Below are 26,824 nucleotides of genomic sequence, written 5' to 3'. Positions count from 1 at the left end.
ACAACTCACTCCGAGGTTTGCACACCTGGTTAGAACTTCTGTTTCGGGAGCCCAGGCTCTAGGGACACCACTACCAGCCATGCAGGGCGTCTTCAGTCTTTTCCAGAGTAATATTTAATGGTCAGTCCTTCCTCCTGCCCCCAGTTTCCTAAATTTTTAGCATTATCTATCTTATAAGTTTACAATTCCTTAGCAGTAGCCTGTCCTTGTTTTTGTTTTGTTATTGTTGTTGGGTTTTTTCCCCCTTTTTTTGGTTTTTCAAGACAGGGTTTCTCTGTGTAGCTTTGGAGCCTGTCCTGGAACTCGCTCTGTAGATCAGGCTGACCTCGAACTCACAGAGATCCACCTGCCTCTGCCTCCCAAGTGCTAGGATTAAAGGTGTGTGTCGCTGGCATCGGGTCTCTTTCATTAATTTTAATGTTGTTGCTTTTATCTTTATTTGGTTTAAAGGTTTCAAATATTTTGTAATTCCAGCACTTAAAGAAGGTACAAGGCAGGGAAGATCAGGAATCAGACTCCATGCCAACAAGAACAAAAGGGAAAGGAGGGGAAAAAAACAAACTTGTAACTGGTTCCCTCGGGTTACTTTATTTAGTTTTATTCTATTATTCCTTTATTAGCATCTAGGTATGAACATATGCTCCCTATATTAATCTTTTCTATTTTCAAAAATACTTTTTAGATTTTTTTATTTTTCTGTGTATGTTTTGACTGCATGCCTGGGTCCTGCTGGGGTCAGAAGGGGGCATCAGATGTCCTGGAACAAGAGTTAAGGATGGTTGAGTTTCCATCTGGGAGCTAGGAACTGAACCTTGGAGTTCTACAAGAACAAGATGTATTTTTAAGTACTGATCCATCTCTTCAGCCACAAGAAATGAATTTAGAGCTACAGTATTTTCCAGTAGGTTCTGTTTGTCTTTTTTTGTAATATTCATTTTATTGTGTGTTTCTATGTACTCATGTAACCATGTTTATGCCATGGTACACTTGTGGAGGTCAGAGGTCAACCTGCAGGGTTCCACCATCAGGTTCAGGTTTCCAGGCTTGGTGGTAAGCACCTTTACCAGTCACCATCTCAACAGCCCCAAATTCTTTACTTTTAAAGATTTTTCTTTTTTCTCTTTCTCTCTTTTTTTGTTTTTTTGTTTTGTTTTGTTTTTGTTTTGTTTTGGGGGGTTTTTTGTTTGTTTGTTTGTTTTTGAGACAGGATCCCTGGCTGTCCTGGAATTCACTCTGTAGACCAGGCTAGTCTCAAACTCAGCGATCCTTCTGCCTCTGTGTCCCAAGTGCTGGGATATAAGGCGTATGCCACCACCACTGGCCAGATTTTTTTTTTTTAATTCATGTGTCTGTGGAAATGTATGCTGTATGAGTGTGGGTTTCTGTCGAGACCAGAAGAGGTTGTCAGATCCCCTAGAGCGGGGGCTATAGCCAGATGTGAGCCTCCTGAAGTGGAACCACGTTGGAAACTGAACTCGGATCCTCTGGAAAAAGCAGTAAATGTTCCTAACCCGCTGGACTATCTCTCCAGTCTCCAAAGTCCTAGTAAAGCAACTTGCTTACAGATGGTTTTGCTCTCTCTACTTCACAGCTGTGCTGGTAGACGCACAAGTTAATGGTTACACTTCCGAGCCGGCCCTCGCACCTGTTAAAGAAATTCATGATAAATTCTCTTCATCACTGCCACTTCCTTAGTCACTATTTTCCTGCCGAAATGTTCACCCATTTAATAAATTTATTTTTTCTGTTATTTGTCTCCTGTTTCTACAATTTGATCTACATTTGTTGAGCCTACTATAAATAACAAATATGTTTAATTCATGTCATTACCTGAACATGTTTTAAACTTCTATTATACTGATTTGTGATCTCAATATCCACCATTTTATACATTTGTCAGGTTGAATGAAGTTTAATTTATCCCCTTATCAAACCTACAACTTAGTATCTTACAAGCTATGTTTCTTGTTTTTTGTTTTTGTTTTTTCTGTTTAGAGACATGATCCCATGCCATAACCCACACCGTTTTACTCACGCTGTATGGCTGAAATCCCTTCTGGCCTTCTCTCTAAGCACAGCTGCTGCAGCGGCTGAGAAGCTGAACTGCAGCTGCATGGCTGGTCAGTCTCTAGATAAGCCACAGACTTCCCAGTGCGCTGCTCTGGTTCATGACCTCTCCTCAATAATTTAAAAAAAAATCATCTATTGTGACTTTATGGAGCAGATCACACAAATTTAATCAAATAAATGCAAGCACAATACAGCTGGGTGAAACTCCATAAATACATGAATTCACGTAAGTCTGCTTCATCTGTTCTATTTGAATCCAACAAGTTCCACATCCTTGAAGTCAACCACCTGTCTGAGAATATCTGAGAGGGGACTGCACTGGTACTGACCACAGACAGTCCTTTGCCTGTCTGAAAACCACTCACAAAACACCTGCGCTCTACTAGGTGTCAGAACGACACGATGTACGAAGAGCACGCACAGGTGAGTCAGAAACACTGTCGCTCTGTGGAAGGAAACTGAGTGGCAGTGAGGTTTGTTTTTCAAGACAAGCTCTCACCATGTAGCCCAAGCTGGGCTTGAATTCACAATCCTTCTGCCTCAGCCTCCCAAGTTACAGCGATTACAGCTTTGCCCATAGAAGTTGGTATTGAGGGAGAGAGGATCCTAGAATCAGAGCAAACAGCTGGGCAAGGCAGCACATGCCTGTGATCCCACACTGAGAGGCGAAAGGCAAGGGAGGGTGCAGAGTTTAAATAACCCTCTACTACACTGGAAGTCCGAGGCCAGCCTGAGCTACACGAGACCCTGTCTCAGAACAAAAAGAAAAAACTGTGTTTCCCATCTGCCATTGTTGGCATCAAAGAACACCCACAAAAGCACATAAGCACCAGCAGATGGCACCAAACCACAGCTAGACTTTGAATCAATTTGGCTAACTTAGAGCAACTGGGAGAAGCCAGCACACACATTCCCACCCCCATGCCTTCACCTTCGCCATACTTTTCTTCCTCCTCTACACAAATGACCCAAGTCAGTTCACCAATCGACATTAATAACACATTTCCAAAACGCAAACCAGTTCATGTGGCTTGAATTGTTGGAAAGTATTTACTGCCTCATGCATTACCCTAGTTTATCTCAAAGCTGTAGGTGCTAGTCTATGATAAAAATGCCGAAACAAAGTGAAGAACGGAAGGCAATCTGTTCCAGGAAGTAAACAGCATATGCCAGGCTGAATAAAACGGCTCTGTGTTAAGGCAATTCCTGCTCGTCCAAAGGACCCTACTCTGGTTCCGGGCACACACATAGGTAGTTCACAGGCATCTGTACCTCCCGTTCCAGGAGACTCCATTCCCTCTTCTGGTCCCCACATTAACACGCACACATGGAGCTTACACTCAAAACAAAAATAAATACTTTAAAAAAGAAACTAGGGCCAAACAGTGGAGGCGCGTGCCTTTAATTCCAGCACTCAGGCAGAAGCAGAAGCGGGCCAAATCTCTAGACTTCAAAGCCAGATTGGTCTACAGAGCCAGTTCCAGGACAGCCAGAAATACAGAGAAACTGTGTCTCAAAGGAAAAGGAAAAATAGAAGAAAAAGAAAGAAAGAAAGAAAGAAAAAAAGCTAGCAACTAGCATATGTCAAGACCCAACAAAGTGTTGGTGCCTGTGGAGGTCAGAAAAGGGCACTGGATACCCTGGAACTGCCGTTAAGGTGTTTGAGCCACCATACAGAAGCTAAAAACCAAACCTGGGTCTGCTGGAAGAACAAACAATGATCTCAACCACTGAGCCACCTCTCCAGTCCAACACCCAACAGAATTTGGATTAATAGAAGGAGTTAAGGAGGGGAGGGGTGCTAGAGAGATGGCTCAGAGGTTAAGAGCACTGGCTGCTCTTCCAAAGGTACTGAGTTCAATTCCCAGCAACCACATGGTGGCTCCCAACCATCTGTGATAAGATCTAGTGCCCTCTTCTGGCAGAACACTGAATATATAACAAATCTTTTTTAAATATGAGTGTGAGCCAGGTGGTGGTGGTGGTGGCACATGCCTTTAATCCCAACACTCTGTGAGTTCGAGGCCAGCCTGGTCTACAAGAGCTAGATCCAGGACAGGCTCCAAAGTCACAGAGAAACCCTGTGTTGAAAAACCAAAAAAAAAGTGAGTGTGGAGTGTGTATGTGTAGAGAAGGAATAGGATACAATTTACCAGCAGGAGGCTTGAAGGTGTGCTCTTGGAGAAGTTAGTTAGCCTGGCGTTGCTGAGAGTAAATAATATTAATATATAATAACTATTATTATTATCACAACTATTCCTAGCAATATAATAATGAGATTTCGTATGTTAAAAAAGGTTTTGTTCTTTATTTTTGTGGTTGCTTTTGGTTTTGCTTGCCTTTACTAGTTCCAAGTACATGAAGGAAGCAAATTTCAGTGTCTTGAGCTCCCAATGAAGCCCCAAGCATAGTAACACATGTCTATAATCCCAGCACTTGAGAGGCAGAGACAAGGCATGATGGAGCCTGCCAAAGGGGTGGGGTGGTGGCCCAGCTGTAGAATGCTTACTTAGCATTTGCATGGGCCTGAATATAATTCTCAGCATTGCAAAGGAAAATAATAACCTACTGAACTTCATCCAGTGTGCAATTAAAACTCACTTGAAAGATTTTAAAGGTAGAAAAAGGAGAGACGGTGAGACAGAGAGAACCTGAGACAGTCTGACAACTCACCTTAGTATATGTACCTCCTTTGCAATGATAGGTATTTGTTTAGATTTTAGAACATTCTAAAATAAGATTCATAGGCTTCACCCTATGGCCAACAAGCTCCACAACACAAGAGGACTGAAAACACTCATAGTGCTAAACAGAGCGTCCACAGTGTGCTTCCTTCTTCCCAGGAAAGTGCTCCTTTACTAACCTGAAGAAACATCTGCACAAAAAGACGCTAACCTCTTAGCACCACCTTCCAAGATACTTAGGTTTTAAAAGCGTCTGTTAAGCCGGGCGGTGGTGGCGCACGCCTTTAATCCCAGCACTCGGGAGGCAGAGGCGGGCGGATTTTTGTGAGTTTGAGGCCAGCCTGGTCTACAAGAGCTAGCTCCAGGACAGGCACCAAAGCTACAAAGAAACTCTGTCTCGAAAACCCCCCCCCCCAAAAAAAAGCGTCTGTTAAAAATAAAACATGACATTAAGTATATTAAAAATTACCTGCTAGCTGGCGATTATAAATGAAAAGAGAAACATTTATACCATTCCATTCGAAAACTTACATCTTGGAGGATTTTAATAAAAGCATCTTTCAACAATCAAACAGAGTTCTTACTCTTCTCTCTAGAACCATTGGGTATTTAAACTTAGTAATCTGTGAATGTCAGAAAGCTAGCACACACCATTACGATTTGGACCCAAAAGGCCACACAGATTCTCATGCCGAGTGCTCAGTCCCCAGACGCTGGGTAGAACTCTTCTGGGAAAGCTGAAAATTTTAGCTTGGGAGTAACTTTTCTTTCTTTTTAGACCTCTTTTCTTTCTTTTTTCTGGTGTCTTGCTTTGTTTTGTTGAAATAGTCTTACTGTGTACTCCTGGCTAGCCTGGAACTCAAAGATCTACCAGCCTCTGCCTCCCAAGTGCTGGGATTAAAGACATGTACCTGAACACCATCACTCTGTTTAGATTTTTGAAGCAGGAACCTACTATGTAGCTTAGGCTGGCCTCCAATTTACAATCCTCCTGCCTCTGAGTCCCAACTGGTGGCATTACAGGAATGTATCATCAGACTTAGTTCATTCTGGAAACTTTAGGAGGTGGGGCCTAGCTGGGGGAACTAGGCCACTGGGGATGGGATCTTCCTGGTGTCTTGCTCCTGACCTTGTCTCTGCTTCCTGTGCACCACACACTCCTGCCTCTACAATGTTTTGCTTGCACAGATGGAGCCAAGCAACACAATGTCAGTTAAATAGCATTCAATTTTAAAATGTTTTATAGAAATCTTCTGAAAAGAAAAATAAAATGCTAAGGTGCCAAAGCAATGCTCTACAACAAACACAAGGAGACCCTAACAGGAGTCAACAAACTGCGTTTTTAACCCTCTCAAATGCTAGCTCAACACAAGCCTTGAACTGGACTACAATATCACTGAAATTCCCTCCTACTACAGATTCTTTAAATCTCTGGTTTTAGCCAGGATTTGTGGCAGATGTCTGTACTCCTAGCAACTGCCTATAATCCTAGCAACAAAGCAGACTGAAGCAGGAGGTTGAGACCCATGAACTACATAGTGAGTTCCAGGCCAGATTGAGCTGTGGAGCCAAGACTCTGACTCAAAATTACATACAACCATATACAAAAATAAAAACAACTCAAGGAATTCTAAAGGCTAACAAGCATTCCCCAAAACACCAGGGCAAGTGAGAGAGAGCAAAGAGGTACAGCAAGTACAGAGAGAAGAATGGACCTGCCCTGAAAACAGGCTCAGCTTTATTAAACAGGTGGGTGCCTATGGACAGACAGTGAGAGGCCATGGAACTGAGAACTGCTTGCTTAAGGAAGGTCTCAAAAGAGTAGGGTGGGATAATCATACTCACTCATCTAATAGGGCTGAACAGGTAGGCATGCCTTATGCCCAGTACCTGCAACTATTCCAGGAACCTGAGGCAGGGACTGAAGAGGAAGCATTGTAGCCGGTCTTCTTTATTTAAAGAAAAGCATCGTGGGAAACATCTACCATGGTTGCTGTTACCCCCTGCAAAGGCCAACAGCACTTGGGGAGAGTGCTTTCATTACTTTTCTACTGCTGTGATAAGACACCATGACCAAGGCAACTTATTTTAAAAAAGCATTTATTTGGGGTGTATGGTTTCAGAGAGTTGGAGTCCATGACCACCATGATGGCAGGCAGGCAGGCGTGGCACTAGAACCATAGCAGAGCACTCAAATCTTGAGACAGAACCACGAGGCAGGCAGACTCAGAATGGGGGCAGTCTTTTGAAACCTCAAAGCACTCTAGTGAAGCACCTTCTCAACGGGGGCCACACCTCCTAACCCTTCCCAAACAGTTCCACCAACTGGGGACCAAGTATTCAAATATATGCGCCTTTGGGAGTCATCCTCACTCCAACACCACAGGAAGCACCCGAAACAAGCCTTGCACATACAGGCAAGCACACGACCACTAGGCTACATCTGCCACTACTAATACTGTTACTTTTTCTAGTTAGCATGTGATGGACCAGCCATTCCAACTACCAAGAAGAAATTCTCCTCTCTCCCTCTCTCCTCTCTTGCTGTTTTCAAGACAAGGAAGAAAGAGTTCTTAAGTTTGAGAATTTATAGCTGGAGAAATATGTCCCTGGAATAATGGAAGGAAAAATCATCCCAAATCAGTAATAAAACTAATGCTTCTGGGGCCAAAACCATCAACAGAGAACAGACTCAAGTCCTAACCTCTCCCCAAACAGTATGACAGCCTCATGCCACATTTCTTGTGCAGTATCTGTTAGAAGCAAAGACAACAAATGTAATTCAGAGACAGGCGGTGGTGGCATACCCAGCACTCGGGAGGCAGAGGCAGGCAGATCTCTGTGAGTTCGAGGCCAGCCTGGTCTACAAGAGCTAGTACCAGGACAGGCACCAAAGCTACAGAGAAACCCTGTCTGGAAAACAGAAAAAAAGGAAAGAAGGAAGGAAGGAAGGAAGGAAGGAAGGAAGGAAGGAAGGAAGGAAGGAAAGAAAGAAAAGAAGGAAAGAAAGAAAACAAATGTAAGTCAGATGCCAAGGACAACTGCATATGCCAGGAAATAAGAGTATCGGAGTTAAGCCTGGATACTAGGATAACTGACCCTTCATTTTCATAGACCAGTGTTCCAGTTGGGAGAAAGAACTAATACACACGCAGTCTGGCTTATTCACACTTCTATAGTGTAAGGTTATTATTTTAAGCAAGATGTCACAATTCCCTGTTCATTTTGGTACTGCCCCGCTTCAAGGCTATAATTTTTATCACATATATCTAAGTTCCTATAAAAAAAATAAGTGATACAATAAGTGTACCACTTTCACACTACCCGAGTAAATGATCCTAGGTATCTCACTCAGCTTCCTCTATTCTTTAGTAAGCACTGTTCTTAACATGCTTGCATGTTGCTTAGCATGCATCTACCAGATACTTGAAGCTTCTGTGTCTATGGTTACCATGATAAACCATATTTTTCCCATCTTTAAGAAATTGCTGTTGAACTAAAAGTTCATTTCCTTTTGGCAACTAAAATGGCCATGTAAGATCTCATACTAGTGAGACTGCAGGCCATGGTTACTATGACAACTACAGTACAAGAGTACACCAGACTGGGTGGGCTTACCCACAATCCTGCCAACACTTACTAATTCCCATAACAAGTCAGCGGGCACCTGTTGATAATATTTTGTCCATGTTTTAAATACTGTATGTTACATTTTTTAATTCCATCAAACATTTTTACATACATTTTATTGTACAGGCAGGCCCTTTAGCAGAGTCTTTCCATAATAATTATGCTTAGAGCATGTGATACAACACAAGGCCCAGAACACTGTCTTTCCATGCTGCCAGTGAAAATATAAACACGTGATGATTTGTATCGGGTGCTAAAAAAATAGGAAAAGGGTCAAGATAACTTTTATTTATAGGTATCAGAACCAAAATATTAATCTAGACTTCCTAGCCCAAATGATTAAAGTAATGTTATTATGTAGCACAGAGGCCACCACCCCTACACAATCCCTCCAGTTCAACAAACAGAGCGGCCACAGGAGACCTACACTCAACAGTGTGCAAAGAGGACAGATGAGGGCAGTGGTCCCCCCTCTTCTGTCTCAGTCCTGCACAAAGCACCCACTTCTTCACTCCACAGGGAAGGATACCTATCCAACCATCCGCCTCAGGTGCTACCATGTTCACGGACTTACAACTGGAACCCAATCTGCAGAGGCAGATGACTAAGGAAGTGCTTCTTTGTCTTAGTCTCTTCTCATTTACTTTCTGCCTGTGTATGATGTATGTGTATCCTGATGCGTATGATGTATGTATGCATGCACATTCATGTGTATATGTGTACCAGAGTGGGGTGGAGGTTAGAAAACAACTTCGGGTGTGGGTCCTCACCTTCCATCTTGTTTCTGAGACAGAAGCTCTGCTGGTTTCGGTTGCATGACGCACCTCTCCAGCCCCCTTTACTAGTGTTTCCTTCTTTTATAAAGACCAAAAAAAAAATTCTTTTATAGTGACCTATTTTCTAACATACTTTTCATTCTTTCTCTATAAAACATGTTTATATAAATAGCACTTAAAATAATTCCTTTTCATTTCTGCTTACAGACTGGCAGGGCAATCATCTGTTTTGGGTCATTTTCCCCTTTATGTGTGTCTATGTGATGCACACTTGTACTTGGGTACCCACAGGGCCAGGCTAGGGCTTCAGGTTATCTGGAAATGGAGTTACAGGTGGCTGTAGGCACCTGGATGGGGGTGCTGGGAACCAAATTCAGGTCCTTTGCCCTCTTAAGCACAGAGCTTTTCTCCAGCCCACCTGTTTTGTTTCTAAGGTAGGGTCTAAAGACACACCTCATAGTGCCCTTGAACTAATGATCCTCCTGCCTCAGTCTCACAAGTGCTGGAATTACAGGCATGACACTCAGCAAAGGTTTTGGTCTTAAAAGACAGTGAAGAAGTCTAAAAGCACACGTAACAACTTCCACACTTGCAACCTGCCCCTATTTTTCACAAACTAAATGTTTTAATGTCTAACTCCAAGTAAATGGGAATTAGAGAACGGGGAAGAGTCATAATTATATCATATTTTACTAATTCTAAGATGCACCTTTTCACATTCCACACCTCTTAAATGGATCTTAAATCAACAGTCTCTTACTGTGTGTAACCAGAAGCATCTTTCTCCTCCAGTGGTATAAAAGCAATGGTTTTTAACCACTGATAGCCTCAGAGTAAATGAGACTTAGATATTAAAATATTAAAGACTTCCTCCAGTAATGCTTTCTAGATCATTTTAGTCACAGTACAATTATAATTCAGTGACTCCAGAAAGAAAACTCAATTAACTTTGAGGTTCATGTTTTGCCATTTCTACAACCAACCCCAAGGAAACAGACAATTGAAAGAAAACATTTAAAGGATTTAGGAAAACATGTGCATTGGAAGAGGGAACAGCAGAAGGAGAAGAGGTCGTGAGGGCAGCCTCAAGGCCTCACAGGCTCTGGGGAGGAGCAATGACCAGGGCAAGGCAAGGGGACAACGTGGGTAGCAAAGTGCTTAGGTGAAGACACTACGATTTCTGCTTAAGGAGGAATCTCTCAGTCTTTAAATAAAAACAGGATATAGGTAGATGAAATAACTGCAATGAAATATAATACCATAAACATTCTTAATAAATTAAAAGCCAACCTACCAGCATTGTCTTCCTCCTGGCTCAATCTGTTTCACCTTCAGGTAATCCTAGGACTGGGGCTCCTTTTCAGGTCCCCATTTCTCAAGTCGATCTTCTACCTCCCTGTGGCAACAATATTTTCTAATTAAAAGAGTCCTTTTGTGCCACAGGGAGGATTTCTGATGGTATAACAAATACAGCAGTTATCACAGCTCATCATAAAGTCAGACTCATCCTGAGAGTCTTCAAGACAGAAATCCAGCTTCTGATAGTTCAATAACAAAAGCTGACTTTATTTTTCAAACTGTGCTTATAAATCTCAACTTTCATTTATTAAAAAGTAAGCATTTCTTATTAAATCCTATAAAAATTCTTATTCTAACTTTCAAGTAACCTTTAAATACAATTTTTTGCTCAGTAAGACAGTTTTGAATATTGTTTACATTTTTATTTACTGGCATTTGTGAGTGTGTGCATGTGGGCATTCATGTGACAAGTGGATGAAGTCAGAAGCCAACCTTCGGCAGTTCCTCTCTCACGCCCTATGTGCAGTCACCAGGCTTACGGTGGCAAGTACTTTTATCCACTGAGCCATCACGCCAGCCCATAGAAACAGGTTCTTTAAAGTTTTCTTAGTAATCAAGTACAAGGATGACCTTTTATGCCTCGGTGGCTGCATACAAAGCGAAGTCAGGCCATGACTTCTCAGGAGAGAGATGCAGGAATGGTAGAGACTGAAGACCAGCACATCACTTGCGATGCATTCTACAACAACAGGGGAGAGGACGCGACAGCTACCAAAAGCAGCGCTCAGATGAGCACGGTAGCACAGGCCAGTTGCTCCGGCTACTTGCCAGGCCAGGGCAGAAAGACAGCTCAAGCTCATGGTTTAGGTCCAACCTGGGCAGCATGTAAGATTTGTATCAAATAATAATGATGATTTTTAAAAGATTAAAACATGTCAATACTAAATTTGTGCTACTTGGATTTTTAAAAGTAGCAATCATGTCTCACTAGTAGTGATGACTTTCAGTTTGTTTATTCTTAGTAATACTTCCCAATTTTCCCCTGGTCACATATTGCATTTATTGTTAGAAAAAAAATCAAACTTCGGTATCATCAAAAAGTACTAAAACCAACAATGACTATGAAATATAACTCATCTACATGTGACATTACATATTTGTTATAATACTTTATATATGACCATGTTCAGGTATTTTTGACTTTCAAAATTCTGAGTAATATTAGGTTAGTCAACAGGAAATACTGAAGATTTCATATAAATGACATCCTTTTCTCTCTTCATTTGTCTGAAACTGGGTCTGACTGACTTCATGTAGCCCAGGCTAAACTCACTCACCATCCTCCTGCCTCAGCTTCCCAAGTACTGAGATTGCAGGCACGGGCCACCACACCTGGACATTAAACGGTTCTTGATTAACTAAAATAGTAACTTCAAACTATTGGTTTGGTTTGTATTTTCTCACTACCTGTCACACATGCAACACAAAAGGAAACACACAGATACACACAGACACGGTGCTGAGGTTACTTTTATCCTACGGCAATGGAAAAGGACACATATAAGAACAACAGAAGAAAGTAAACCCAGACAATGTAATGGGAAGTCAGAAGAGTGGTTAATGTTGGCCATAACAGCTGTAGGCTATGTACCTCAGGTACCTGGGCACTGAGTTATTACAGATGAGGAAACAGAGAGGAAGCTCAGTCCTGGTGAAAGGCAGCAAGGAAAAGAACTGGGAGAGCAGATTCCACAGGTAAGACAGACATGAAGGGCCTACTTCTGGATGGCTCAAGGGCCACTGAGGTTGACAGAAAGTAGCCTTTGAAATCTAGCAAGCAAAGAGCTGCAGACAGACTGACAGGTGCAGTGAGCTGTAGACAGACTGACAGGTACAGTGAGCTGCAGACAGACTGACAGGTGCAGCGAGCTGTAGACAGACTGACAGGTACAGTGAGCTGCAGACAGACTGACAGGTGCAGCGAGCTGTAGACAGACTGACAGGTGCAGTGAGCTGCAGACAGACTGACAGGTGCAGCGAGCTGTAGACAGACTGACAGATGCAGTGAGCTGCAGACTGACTGACAGGTGCAGCGAGCTGCAGACTGACTGACAGGTGCAGCGAGCTGTAGACAGACTGACAGGTGCAGTGAGCTGCAGACTGACTGACAGGTGCAGCGAGCTGCAGAGACTGACAGGTGCAGTGAGCTGCAGAGACTGACAGGTGCAGTGAGCTGTAGACAGACTGACAGGTGCAGTGAGCTGCAGAGACTGACAGGTGCAGTGAGCTGTAGACAGACTGACAGGTGCAGTGAGCTGTAGACAGACTGACAGGTGCAGTGAGCTGCAGACAGACTGACAGGTGAAGTGAGCTACAGAGACTGACAGGTGCAGTGAGCTGCAGAGACTGACAGGTGCAGTGAGCTGTAGACAGACTGACAGGTACAGTGAGCTGCAGACTGACTGACAGATAAAGTGAGCTGCAGACAGACTGACAGGTGCAGTGACCTGCAGACAGACTGACAGATGAAGTGAGCTGTAGACTGACAAGTGCAGTGAGCTGCAGAGACTGACAGGTGCAGTGAGCTGCAGACAAACTGACAGGTGCAGTAAGCTGTAGACAGACTGACAGGTGCAGTGAGCTGCAGAGACTGACAGGTGCAGTGAGCTGTAGACAGACTGACAGGTGCAGTGAGCTGTAGACAGACTGACAGGTGCAGCGAGCTGCAGACTGACTGACAGGTGCAGCGAGCTGTAGACAGACTGACAGGTGCAGTGAGCTGCAGAGACTGACAGGTGCAGTGAGCTGCAGAGACTGACAGGTGCAGTGAGCTGCAGACAAACTGACAGGTGCAGTGAGCTGTAGACAGACTGACAGGTGCAGTGAGCTGCAGACAGACTGACAGGTGCAGTGAGCTGTAGACAGACTGACAAGTGCAGTGAGCTGCAGACAGACTGACAGGTGAAGTGAGCTACAGAGACTGACAGGTGCAGTGAGCTGCAGAGACTGACAGGTGCAGTGAGCTGTAGACAGACTGACAGGTACAGTGAGCTGCAGACTGACTGACAGATAAAGTGAGCTGCAGACAGACTGACAGGTGCAGTGACCTGCAGACAGACTGACAGATGAAGTGAGCTGTAGACTGACAAGTGCAGTGAGCTGCAAACAGACTGACAGGTGCAGTGAGCTATAGACAGAATGACAGGTGCAGTGAGACAAGGAAAAACAGCAAAGAAAAATGCTTGCTGAAGGTACATGTTTGCTTTGATTTGTTTTGTTTCCTTTTTTAACATGGAAATGAAAGGAAAACACAACAGATGTAAATGAAGTTAAATGTCCTGACTGAATGCACTACAGACCTCTCAAACCTGGAGGCATACAGAAAGTTGCTCTTGAAGTCAAGGAAAGATTTGTTCAAGATACTTTAAGTATTTCTTTCATGACGTTCTTACAGCCTTGAGTAAACACTCTGAGAAGTTTAAATATCGCCAGTGAGTGCTACGGAGAAAAACTGAAGGCAGAGCTAGCCAAACGAAGGCGATACTCTTTCCTGCTACAGAAAGATGCTTAGAAAACAAAGCAAAACTCAGTCACCCAGGATGATCTCTCAGATTTGCTTTTTATAACTCTTCACGTTTTTCAAAATACAAACAGTTTCTAACTAACATTAATTCTGTATCATTTTCTTACAAAGCACAAACGTAGCCTTGAACTATCCACCCCCATAGGGTCAATACTGTTCCCCTGTAAGATCTAACTCATTTCCACAGCCTCAAGTGAGGGTGATCCCCAAATCTATGCCGCAGTTACACTCAGCAGCTTCTGCCTACTGCCCATAGCTCTTTCCCACCCCGCTCCATCCTAGCAGAGTAGCTGCATCACACAGCTTCCTACCGGGCTTGTTCAACAGAAAGGCTGAGGGGGACTAGAGGAGATCAGGGGTCTTCATCCCTGGCTCTCTCGCTATCGCATGCCATATAACCAGGTACATCCTTTGACCAAGGTGCCAGGTTTTCCCAAGGTGAGTGCTTTTCCAGGGCAACTGCTTTGCATTTGAGTGGCTGAGTAGTTCCTCCCCTGAGCTCTGGAGCCAAGAATAGAAAGAGGCCTGCTGCACAGTGCTGGGGTGCTGCTCTCCTTCCCCTCCTTCGCACCGCACTGAGTTTCCTTCACTAAAACTTCCCACAAATTAGCCTAGTAAGAGTATGACATTTCTTTTGTGATGGAGCCCCGGTTGTTCCTGTATGCATCCGTAAATACCTAAATACTCCTTTGCAGATACTTTATTTCCACACAAACTCGACGTGACTATTAACAAAGTCGCCTGCTTCTCATTCCATAAACCTCTACAGGACGCCACTGTCTCTTCCTGTCATAATACAGGCGACAGTTTCTGTGAGTATGCCCCTTCTTTTTCAGGTGAGCTGACATGGATGATGTTTATGTAGCTCTGTTCCTATGGCCACTACTTTAATATTTCCTAAATCACCTTTCAAGTCACAACAGCCAGCCTTCCTGCCTCCTTCCCAGCCATTTCTATTTACACTGTATTTCTTTATGTGTGTACGGTACTTGAGACTGAACGGAAGGCCTGACACACCAGGTAAGCACTTTCCAACCAGGCGGCATCCCGGTCTGTATTTAGAATCCGTCCTCTACCCAGATGCCAGGTTCACGGAGCGCTTCCTCCAGCAAAGCCTCTATCAGTCCTGCACCTGCTTTATCTCCTTAATTACTAACTCCTGACATTCAATAAAATTGATTTCTTATCTCTATATTTTAATGTAAACATTCTCTGTAGAGAATCCAATGAGCTCCTGGCATCCAGCTGTCAGCAGGCCAGTGCTGGGCAAGTGTGAGCCTCCAGAGGCAGCTCCTCTGCACACTTACTGCTCCTCTGCACACTTACTGCTCCCCTGCACACTTACTGCACCCCTAAGGCTCTTAACTGTTCACAATTAAGGTAAGATTGTGACCGCCAATCTGACCCGCCCTCACCACAGCTTACTAATGGGCTGGATGGACGTGCCTCTTTAAAAATTTTACAAACGTAGTTTTCCTGGCAACATTTAAGAGGATGTTGGTATCACCTCTAAGCTCTGAGAGGAAACTGAAGACTTCCAAAGGAAAAATAAGCATAGATGATAAATTCTCTCAAAATGAGAATCCTCATTCATACGAGGTAGTGAAAGGCTAGGATCCTACCCCTGCCTGCTTAACAGTGAGGCCAGTGTTCCTGGCACAGCTGTGTAGGGACAGAGAAATAAAAGAAGAAAAACCTCAAGGTGACCACCAGAGATTACAGAATAAATTAGATTATTTTAGGCTGATAAAATATGAATTATAAACCACCTTTAGTGGCTTCATCACAACAGTGGGGAAGGTAGAAGCAAGCAGATCTCTATGACTTCAAGGCCAGGGGATCTAGATACCGAGTTCCAAGACAGCCAGGCTACACAGAGAGATCAGACCCTATTTCAAAAATCAAAAACAAACAAAAAGACAAATGCACAAGCGTGTGCACGCACGCGCACGCACACACACACACACACACACACACAAGTTATAGTTTAAAAGAAGTCTAGGAAATATTTCCTAGCATTCTACAAGGAAATTCAATTACATATTTTTTTTTAATTGTAAGTGTTCGTGATGTGTATGGCATGCGTTCATATGCCAGGGTGCCAGGGTGCACATCTGGGTGCACATCTGAGGACAACTGTGTGGAGCCAGTTCTTTCCTCCAACAGAGGTCCTGGGGATTAAACAGGTCAAGTCGCCAGGCTTGCAAGCAAGCCCCCAAAACCACCGAACCATCTCTCCAGCCTTTATTCTATATCTTAATTCCCCCGATCCAGCAATAAAAACTGAGACCATGTACTCCTTTCCTTTTCTGCTCAGACAATTTCTTTTTAAGCAAGTTTAGAATTTAAGTTACAAGCTTTTGACATCAACAAGGAATGGCTGACTCTCCACCCTAATCCACTACTGACTGGAAACAGACTCAGCTAAGCAATGGCAACTCTTGCTCACCAGTATATTCTAATATAGGAAGTAAGTCTGGTTTTTTAAAAAAGAAACAAAACCAGGCTCAGATTTGCTGATACAATTATGTGGGGTTATGTGGGGAAGTGAGTGTGGTAGGTGCATAAAACAAATTATCATATGGCTATTAACTATCCTTGTAAAGTCATGAAAATTCATGATCAAGAATGGAACTAAACATGTGAAGTTCGGAGACACTTTCTACCATTTCAGAATAACCTAAGTGATTGGTCTAGCATTTCCTTCTACTGCTTAAGAAAACCCAATCCGAGCCAGGCAGTGGTGGCGCACACCTTTAATTCCAGCACTTGGGAAGCAGAAGCAGGAAGATCTCTGTCAGTTCAAAGTCAATCTGGTCTACAAGAGCTAGTTCCAGGACAGGCTCCAAATCTACAGAAAAATCCTGTCTCAAAAGACCACACACACACACACACACACACACACACACACACACACACACACAAAAGGAGGAGGAGGAGGAGGAGGAAAAGAAAAAGGAAAACCCAATCTGAAGGATAGTATTGAGAGTGCGTATGGCACAGCATGCGGGGCATCCCAGCTCTCAGGAGACAGAGCAGGAAGGCTGTACCAAGTTCAAAGCCTGGAAAGGGTACCAGAGAGACTCTCAAAATAAAATAGTATTAAATATTAAAAAAAAAAACACTTGTCAAAAACAATTACAGTATCAGATTATAATGGCATAATGAAATCATTACAATATAAAAGTAACTTGCTTTTCTCCACATGGGTCGTCACACTGGGCCCAGGCTCTGGAGTAGCCCCATTGCACCTGCACTCCAAGCTCCAATCCTCCTTTCCAATGTCACAGTCACTAGCATCTCTGTCCTGTGAACAGAATCCTCCTCGAATCCTTAACTGGTTCACATTTATTTCTTACTCAAATTGCTCTACATGAATTAATTCACATTAGCACAGCATTTGTCATCAATTCCACAATGGCTGTGTCAGCTCTGGCGCTATGCACTAAATACCTGGGTGTCTCTACTTATGCAAATCCTGCACTGCTGTTTTATTTCTTAAAGTTTTGATGACAAAAACGTCAATCATTTTTGGGTTTTTTGTTTTGTCTTGTCTTGTTGTTTTGTCTTTTGGGACAGTGTCTCTCTATGTAGCTCTGGATGGCCTGAAACTTGATATGTAAACCAGGCTGGCCTCAAACTCACAGATCTCCCTGCCTCTGCCCCAACCCCCAGTGCTGGGATAAAAGGTGTGCCCACTACGCCTAACCCCAAAGTTACCTAGAAATTTCAAACAAATTCTCCTTTTGTGCATTCAGCTTAAGCGATCATATTTTTTAGTGCACAATTAGTGTTTTATCTGGTTACGATGGCATAAATAGAATCATTACAGTATCTACTCCAAAATGTCATTGTATTTAGTACTTTTGGTTATTTTAAAAAGAAACCTCAGGTCTAGAGAGACGACAGTGTGTTGCCTGCTCTTCCAGAAGACCCAGGGTGAAGTCCCTACTCACATAGCAGCTCACAACTATCTAGAATGTGGGCATCCACAATGGCCACTTCCAGCCTCTGCGGGCACCAGGCACACGTGGTGCACAAACATACGTGCAGGCAAAACACTGCTATACATACAATTCAATAGCAATAATAAGGGAAGCCACCCCTGAACTCCTGCCTGCAGCCTGGAAAACTCGCACGCACGCACAAACAAGCGCCACCTTCTGGAGCAAGGCACTACTGCAGACAGCAGGGCTGAAGTCAGGCAGAGCGATGCACACGCCACCTGAGTTTTGCTGGCACAGCATCTTGTTCGGTAAGCAAGGCAGCTTCTAATCTCTAAGCTCAATTAAAAAAAAAAAAAAAAAGAAACTCAAGAACAAAGTGAGCCTAAAAGTTAGCAGTACTTAGAAGACACCACTGGGAATGGCAAAACCAAAAGAGAGAAACACTCAGTGTAGTTGGGAGAGTTTGCAAAAAGTAGACCTAAATGTTTAAAAAATTTCCAGCCAGTGAGAAGGATGTAAAACAAGTATGTAAAAGCACCAAAGAACTGAGTTCCCTCCCTAGGACCCACATGGTGGAAGGAGAGAACTGATTCCCACAAGCTGTCCTCTGACCTACACACACACACACACACACACACAAAGAAAAGAAATTTCACTAGGATTGCAAACCAATAAGAGTTTTTAAAAACATTAACATATTATGATAAATTTTTATTACTATGTAAGTCACTAAAATTATAAATGGAAAATATTTTCTTCATAGTCATAGAAAAAAAAGATTTCTGTAAGAATTACACACATTAATCCCCAAATACATCATATAGCTAACAAAATACAAACTGATGGAAACACCAAGATGTCGAAGAAGACAGAAAAGGAAGAAGAATCTGACAAGCAAAGACGCTTCAAATTGAAGAGAAAAAACAATACTGCTCCAGAAATGCTGAGTCAAAGGAGGGCTCAACCGGGTGTAGAGGGTAAATACTATCATTCTTTTTAATTATAAAATATCGCTCTTGTGTACTAACCTACTAACTTTATTAGTAAATAATAACTGAATATCTGTAGTCCCAGAAAAAAATAAATAAAACTACTTTTATGACTGTTAAATACCAAAGACTTATAATGTAGGACTCTATTTATATAAAATCTCTTAAACAAAGATTTTACACCAGTTTCCAACCTACGGAAAACAACAATTTAAAACGGGTTCTTCAGCATCAGATTCCCAGCAAGAAGCTTACAAAATGAGTTCTGGGGCTAGAGAAATGGCTCAGCAGTTAAGAGCACCGGATGCTGGTCCTGAGGACCTGGGTTGAGTTCACAACCATCTGTAACTCCAGTTTCAGGGGAATCTAATACCCTCTTCTGGCCACCATGGGCACTGCACACACAATGCAGATATATATGCAGGTAAAATGCCCTTACACATAAAATAGATAATTTCTTAAAAATAAGAGTTGTAGGAAAAAACACTTTTGTGATGTCTACCTGTTTCCGAATTCTCGGTCTCAACTTCTTGTTCTTCCGCCACATCCTGCATCATGTAAGTCTCATCGTCATACACCAGAACCTGGGCAGCGTAGCCCTGCTCTAATCTTGCACTGGGCACTGGCTCCACAATCACTGCTGGAAATTCAGGGACCTTGTCACCTCCCTACAAAAGCAAATTTAAAGAACAATCAAGCTTTTCATTGGAAAATTCTGGATTTCACTCTGAACCGCTGGGTTCACAAAATCCCCTTCAGTCCACAGAGTGCCTTTCATGTGTCATATTCACGGGCACAGAAAACAAGGAAACAGAGAGGCTGGCTGCAATAATCACTAAGTCTTAAAGAGACAGGAGCAAGCAGGGCCTGTGGACTAACACTCATACTTCACGGCTTTGGGAAGGCTCCTAAACCAAAGGCGAGACTATGCTGCTTTACACTACGGAAGACGGAACGTGAGCAACACACCCTGAGAAGAATCAAAGTGTATGACGAGGTATCAGACGGTCAGCAGACCCCAGAGAGCCAAACCACAGCCTAACAGCAAATACGCGAGTCGAGCAAGCAGCAGCACACGGCACAGTGGCGAGGCCACAGACAGCGCCAGACACATTTGAGAAGGAAGAGTTCTTACAAAAGAGCCTCCAGAGAAGCCCGGAAAAGGCCGTGAGTCAATCAAAGTGTGAAATGTGTGTCAGACAAGAAGCTCTTCTTTTGTAGTGCTGAACAAAAAAAAAAAAAAAAAACTCACAGTCTTGGGTCATTAAAAATAAACAAATACTTGCTGGGCAGTGGTGGCACACGCCTTTAATCCCAGCACTGGGGAGGCAGAGGCAGGCGGAGCTCTGTGAGTTCGAGGCCAGCCTGATCTACATAGCGAGTTCCAGGATAGCCAGGGCTACACAGAGAAACCATCTCAAAAGCAAACAAATAAACAAACCCCACTAACTTAAGGAAGAGTTCCAGGTACAAGCCAGAGGCACCCTGACACAAAGGAAGGCAGATCTGACGATCTCTAGAATGCCAGCTGTGCCCGGACAGCTGACCAGGTCTGCACCAGAGTGTGTGATTACTTTGACTGGCAACTTGACTGGATTGGGAGACATGTGAAAGACCATTAATAAGGGCTGGAGAGATGGCTCAGAGGCTGCTCTTTCAGAGGTCTTGAGTTCAATTCCCAACAAGCATAGGATGGCTCCCAGCCATCTACAGTGGGAGCTGACACCCTCTTCTGTTGTAAAGGTGTATGTGCGGCTAGAGCAGTTATATGTACATAAAGTAAATATTTTAAAGAACTTGTTAAAAAATTAGATAAATAAATGGGTGGATGGGGGCTGGAGAGATGGCTCAGAGGTTAAGAGCATTGCCTGCTCTTCCAAAGGTCCTGAATTCAATTCCCAGCAACCACATGGTGGCTCACAACCATCTGTAATGGGGTCTGGTGCCCTCTTCTGGCCTGCAGGCATACACACAGACAGAATATTGTATACAAAGTAAACAAATAAATAAATAAAAAATGGGTGGATGGATGGACGGACAGAAGGATGTGAATAGACTACGGAAGAACTGGATGTTCGACCTAGTAGAGGAAGAGTGTCACTGAAGGTACACCCTTGAATAGTTATACCTCTTGGGCCCGGCTCCTGTCTAAAACTCCTTTGCTTCCTGGCCACCAAAAGACAGACAGCTTTGCTCTGTCACACCTTGCCACCATAACATTCTGCCTCTCCACAGGATGCTATTGTGAATGACTGCAAAGGCTCACTATGTACAATGTACAGGGACGGAATATATGTGAGCGTCTCCCGTGACAGGATGAGCTCTTAACACCAGTATAAAGAGTGATGTCCTCCTGAGGACACAGCACCAGGGGAGGCCTGTTCCAAACTGTTACCCACATCTGCCTCACCTCAATAATGTACTCCTGGCCCTGGAGCCTGAGTGAGTGATCAGCTCCTCTGTGCTGAGAAAATCACCATTAGCTGACACACAGAAGCAACAGAACACAACCCAGTAGCTGACCGTGTCTCTGCAGGGCAAGCAGACAACAGTGGGTCCATGCTGAAGCACTTCCCCAAAGCTCAGGATGACCCAATGACCTGAGCAGCTCTATAAACTAGCTTACAATTCACAATCCTAGAGAACCTAGACAACAATGAGGACCCTCAGAGAGATATACATGGATCTAATCTACATGGGAAGTAGGAAAAGACAAGATCTCCTGAGTAAATTGGGGGCATGGGGGCCATGGGAGAGGGCTGAAGGGGAAGGAAGAGGAAGAAAGGGAAGCAGAGAAAAAGGTATAGATCAACAAAATCAATTAAAAATGTAAAAAAAAAAAAGAACTATAGGAGGATTTCTGGTGGTTAGATAAAAGCCAGCATTTCTCAAAAATTTGTGAAACTGGCTCCCATCTGCCAAAAGGAGTCCTTTCCCTTACTTCTGGCAGAAGGGACATATGGCTACTGCGGTTGCATTATCAAAGCCCATGCCAGCCTCCAGGCACCCAGCATCCCTACTCACAAATACTGTTATGCAATTCAAATCCACAATGCTCTCCTGGCCCCTCTGTCCCTGAAGCTACTCCCCTCTTTAATCTGCTATCCTCCACTACTCCCAAGCGGAGCCTATCTCCTGTGTTCCTCCCCTCCCCATACTCTATCTCTTGCTATCTCTCTCCCTTCCCTCTTGCTATCTTCTGCTCTCTTGCTATTCTCTGTCCCCCACTATCTCCACTGTTCTCCCCAGCTATTCTGTCTCCTGCTCTCCCACCTCCCGAGCCCCGGCTATGTCCTGTCTGCTTCCTTTTCTGTCTGCTCCGACGTTCTTTCTTCTCTTCCCCTCCCCCATGGAACAGTCATGTCAGCAGTTTCTTTATTTGGCCCCTCACATACAACTTCAAATTTGCAGCAATCCACTGCCTCAGTACCTCAAGTGCTGGGATTACTGATATTTTCCATCCTGTCTGGATTGTAAATTTGAGATTTCAATTCTCAAACAGTACTCTCCTGTTCTATACTTCCCCATAGCCCAGCTCTCCACTTCCATTCTTTGGCTTCAGGAGCACTGGGGAGGCAGCAGCCTCAAGACCCCTTGCTGCGGGAAGCTGCCAGGAGTCCTGTGACGCCTGGGAATGCCAGATGAGGTGAGGCAATCAGCTGACCAGTGCTGCCCAGCAGGGCAGGGGAGGGGGGAGAACAGGAGTAGGTTCTGGAGGTAATAGGGTTGCTCCCAGTGTGGGACTGGCCAAGCTCAGACCCTCACCGCCCCCAGCTGCTGTCCCTGTGGCAGCAACCAAGAAATGCCCTGAAGACTCCTCTCCTCTCTGGCCCCCAGGTAGGATCAGGAGGCCCAGGAGACCCAGAATCTGGGGAATTGCTGGCTTCTATGTCCATGACCTGGGGCATACTGTGGCCCTCTGGCCGGGATGCAGAAGAGGCTGAAGAGTTGCTGGGGTTCTCCTGGTCCCCAATTATCATCATTACAAGTGGGTCAGGACAACATTCATTCTGGTGAGTAAGGAGTTCGGTCGGGTTAGAGAATTGTGCACAGCATTTGGCACAGACTTGGGGGTGACCCTCCTCATCAGCATCACCTCCGCGTTTCACAGGCTCCCCACAGCCCACCGCGCTCCGCCCCCCAGTCAAGAGTTGCTCCCAGTTTCCTGTGTGGGGAAGTGGAAGGCAGGATGGGGTAGGACACAATGGGAATCCAGTCTGGGGAGGCGTTGGAGGTCGCTGGTGCTGCGGCAGTCTCTGGCAGTTCCCCAAATCTATCCTGTGTTTTCTGTCTCAATTCCTCTAACATTTCCTCAGCCTCAGCGCTCCCTCCCAAGTACTCCTTGTTGATTTCTGTTGGCGCAGGCTTCAACAGAGCTCAACAAACTTGAAAATGTCTACTGCACCGAACCATGTAATTTTATCTCACACAGAGACCCACACATGCACACAGACAAAGACACACAGACACACAGACAGACACACACACACACACACACACACACACTTATCTTTTAAGGCCCTCTTGGCAGTTGTGTTAAGAAATGTAGTCAAAAGGAGCTGGAGAGATGAATCAGCAGTTAGGATGGATAATGTTCTTGCAGGGACCCAAGTTCAGTTCCCAGCACCCACATCAGGAGTTTATAACCACCTGCAATCCAGCTCCAGGATCCAGCCTCCACTAGCACCTGCACACGTGTGTCTCTCTCTCTCTCTCTCTCTCTCTCTCTCTCTCTCTCTCTCTCTCTCACACACACACACACACACACACAAGTAATTTTTTCAATTGAAGATAAATCTTTGAACAGGCCGAGCACAACACATAAGGGGCACCTGAACTGGCTGGCGGCCCTGTCTGTGGTCTGTGCTCTTACACATAAACCATTTCCCTCCTGTGCTTCCCTTTGCTCACACCCAAGTCCACCACAGCTCCTCCCCCATCACCACTGAACACACACTGCCCGGGTCACAGTGTCCTCTGAGCACTTTCACTTCCACTTCCTCTTCAGGCGAGACCACCCGTTCTCATCATACCACTGGCACAAATCCTTGTCCTTCATCCAGCCACAGGCAACTTATCTTCAACTTGGCCATTTTCAAGTTACCACTTGATACAACACTAAAATTTTGAGCTAAATTATCAATCTCTTTCTGTTCTTCTATTTGTTTTTCTCTAACCTTATTTCTTCATACTTAGGAAGTCAGTCCTAATACTACGTCATAAATTTCCTGAAATTCAAGTAAGCACAAAGCACGTGGCACAGTGCACCTCGCAGGAAGAACTCAGTTACTGACGGCTGTCCTATTCTACAGCAGCAGAAGCAGTCCTCATGCCTACTTTGAAGGCACCTCGTCACTGCACAATTGGAACCCACTATGTCACTTCTTTCTTTGCACAAAAAGCTTTAATGGTCCTGTATTTGTCTAATAGGTTAAAACACAAGACTATGACTTTCACACTTGTTATGGGTTGAACTGTGTCTTCTAAAGTGTTGATGTATGCTTTCACCCCACTGCTGTGACTGATCTTACTTGGAATGGATCTTTGCAGAGTTAAGATACGATCCATAGGTCAAGCCGTGGCCCAGTCTGACTAGTTTTATAGAAAAGGACAACCTGGACACTCAGGTAGAGGTGGAAGGAAGCCAATGAAGTCACAGAATTCTCCCTTCATGCTGAGCAGACTGTGAAGCTGCACCAGCTACCGGGCATAAGGCAGATCTTACAGCTCTCGGAAGATGATAACACAGCCAACATCACAATTTCAAAACTCTGGACTCTAGAACTGTGAGACTATAATTTCATTTTGTGAAACCACTCAGCTTATGGGATGTTTTAGATAGTAGCCCCATCAAACTGGCCCGCCACCTTGACCAGCTTCTCACTACAGAACTACACCCAAGCTGTGTGACTCAGCTCCTAGAGGAAGCCTTCCCATGTCAAAATGACTCATGTCATTTTGTCTGCCCAAATCCTTTCCCTCCACTAAAGGTTTTCCATCCCATTCATTTAATTCCCCAACAGGTACGGTTCTACTCCAAGTCCTTCTGACACAAGGTGTGTGCCTAACATTAACGCTATTTATGGCACTTTTGTATTTACACATCCAAATCCTCAACTAACTGAACAGTGAGATTATTAGACAGCAAAAGGTACACTTAAAGTCCTCGAAGATGCACACAGCACATAATGCAGAATTTAAGTACCTGTTCAAAGAACACAACACTACAGATTCCACCTTTAGCAGGTATTCACATACTGAACACATATACCGACAGCAAGTAACTTCATGACTTTTGTGCTACCAAACGATGGAGAACAGAGGCACTGCAGACAGATACGCAGAGTGTCTACTGTTTGGAGGAGACATGGTTAACTGAAGAAAGAAAGATGAGGCAGAGTAAAAATTAAAACATCCCCTATCTTCTTAGATTACTTTATTCAAGTTACTAAAGTATGCAATAATTAAAACAGACGAAACCCAAATTATTGATGCAACCTACCTAATTTTCAATAGGCTTGGGTTGCCAGATTTAACAAAAAAAACACACACACACACACACAGAATACCCAATTATAATTAAATTCAGGTAAACACACATATATGAACAATTCGCATTTGGGAAAATGTTGCTTCTCTGACATTCAAGCCTAACTGGCTTTCCTGTATAGAGGAGGGGGCGGCATGCACATACACAGGCTCATGTATGTGCACAGAAGTCAGAGGACAACCTACGGTGTTGGTCACTGCGCCCACCTGGTGTGAGACAGGCTCTTCTGTTGTCCAGGGACCCTTCTCTCTCTGCCCCAATCTCCCCACAGAAGCAGGGTTACAGACACACCGCACTGTGCCTGGCTTTATGTGCGATCTGAGGATTCAAATTCAGGGCCTAAGCTTGCTTGCTAAGTTTTACCCCTTGACCCTATCTCCAAGCCACAAGCTCCTCATTTTCTAGGACAGAGTCTCCCACTGAACCTGGAGCTAACAGTGCCACCAAGGTCCATCAAGCACTTTACCACTGAGCTGTAAATTCTAACAGGGCCCTCAAATCTCTGAGACCCACCTGTCTCTGCCTCCCAAGGCTGCGTAAAGAAGTGTGAAATCGAGCTTGGCCGCAGATAAGGATTTTGTTTTCAGATTTAATTGTTTCTAATCGGCTTCGTCCAGGTAATACACTCACTTTAACACATGCGTTCATGCACACATACCCATATACACATGGAAGTCAGAGGACAAGTTCTCATGCCCCGATGGAGGTCCCATCTTTACCTGCTGGGCCACCTCACTAGTCTATGCGTTTTTAAATTGTATATGGGAATCGACCGATTGTGTCTCGTGTGCATCCTGCTGTGCTGACGTTTGCCCATGTGCTGGCTCAGTCTTTCCCATATTCATGAAGGCCAGAGTTTGGATCTCCAGCGTCCACATGGTGACCTGCCTGTAACCCCTGTGTTAAACAGGAGGATGGGATGCTGGGAAAAGCCAGCTGAACAGGTAAACTCTACCCTCAAGTGAGAGACCCTCCCTCAAAATATAAGGTAGGAGTCTGCCAGATAAGACAACAATCTACACTTAATTTTAAAAGACTGCCAAATTATTTTCCAAAACAGCTCTTATGACATCTCCACTAGAGGTGTGCGAGCATGCCAAGCTCACCCTCATCTCCACCAGAGGTGTGCGAGCATGCCAAGCTCACCCTCATCTCCACTAGAGGTGTGCGAGCATGCCAAGCTCTCCCTCATCTCCAACAGAGGTGTGCGAGCATGCCAAGCTCACCCTCTCCAACATGTGCAGACTACACAACGAACACCATGCCAAGCATGTGGCAGGATCTTTGACATTTTAT

General features: G+C 44.2%; 1 protein-coding gene across 9 annotated transcripts in view; it reads right to left on the bottom strand.

The window, feature by feature from the left end:
* Elf2 (E74 like ETS transcription factor 2) overlaps positions 1-26,824 on the bottom strand; it is an 88,447-nt gene that overhangs the window by 35,746 nt on the left and 25,877 nt on the right. For 5 of the 9 annotated variants that reach the window (XM_085682423.2, XM_085682424.2, XM_085682422.2 and 2 more), the window contains one exon: positions 19,481-19,646. The exons of 2 other annotated variants lie outside the window; for them this stretch is intronic. In XM_085682423.2, coding sequence (XP_085538549.1) covers positions 19,481-19,646 — 166 coding nt within the window. Of the gene's footprint in view, positions 1-10,454; positions 10,557-19,480; positions 19,647-26,824 lie in introns of those variants that run through there. 2 more of the 9 variants (XM_048424679.3, XM_085682430.2) reach the window with 2 other exon arrangements.

Source organism: Myodes glareolus, chromosome 20 (genome assembly GCF_982192425.1).
Source record: "Myodes glareolus chromosome 20, mMyoGla1.1, whole genome shotgun sequence".
NCBI classification, from domain to species: Eukaryota; Metazoa; Chordata; class Mammalia; order Rodentia; family Cricetidae; genus Myodes; species Myodes glareolus.
This window is presented reverse-complemented; position numbering and strand designations above follow the sequence as displayed.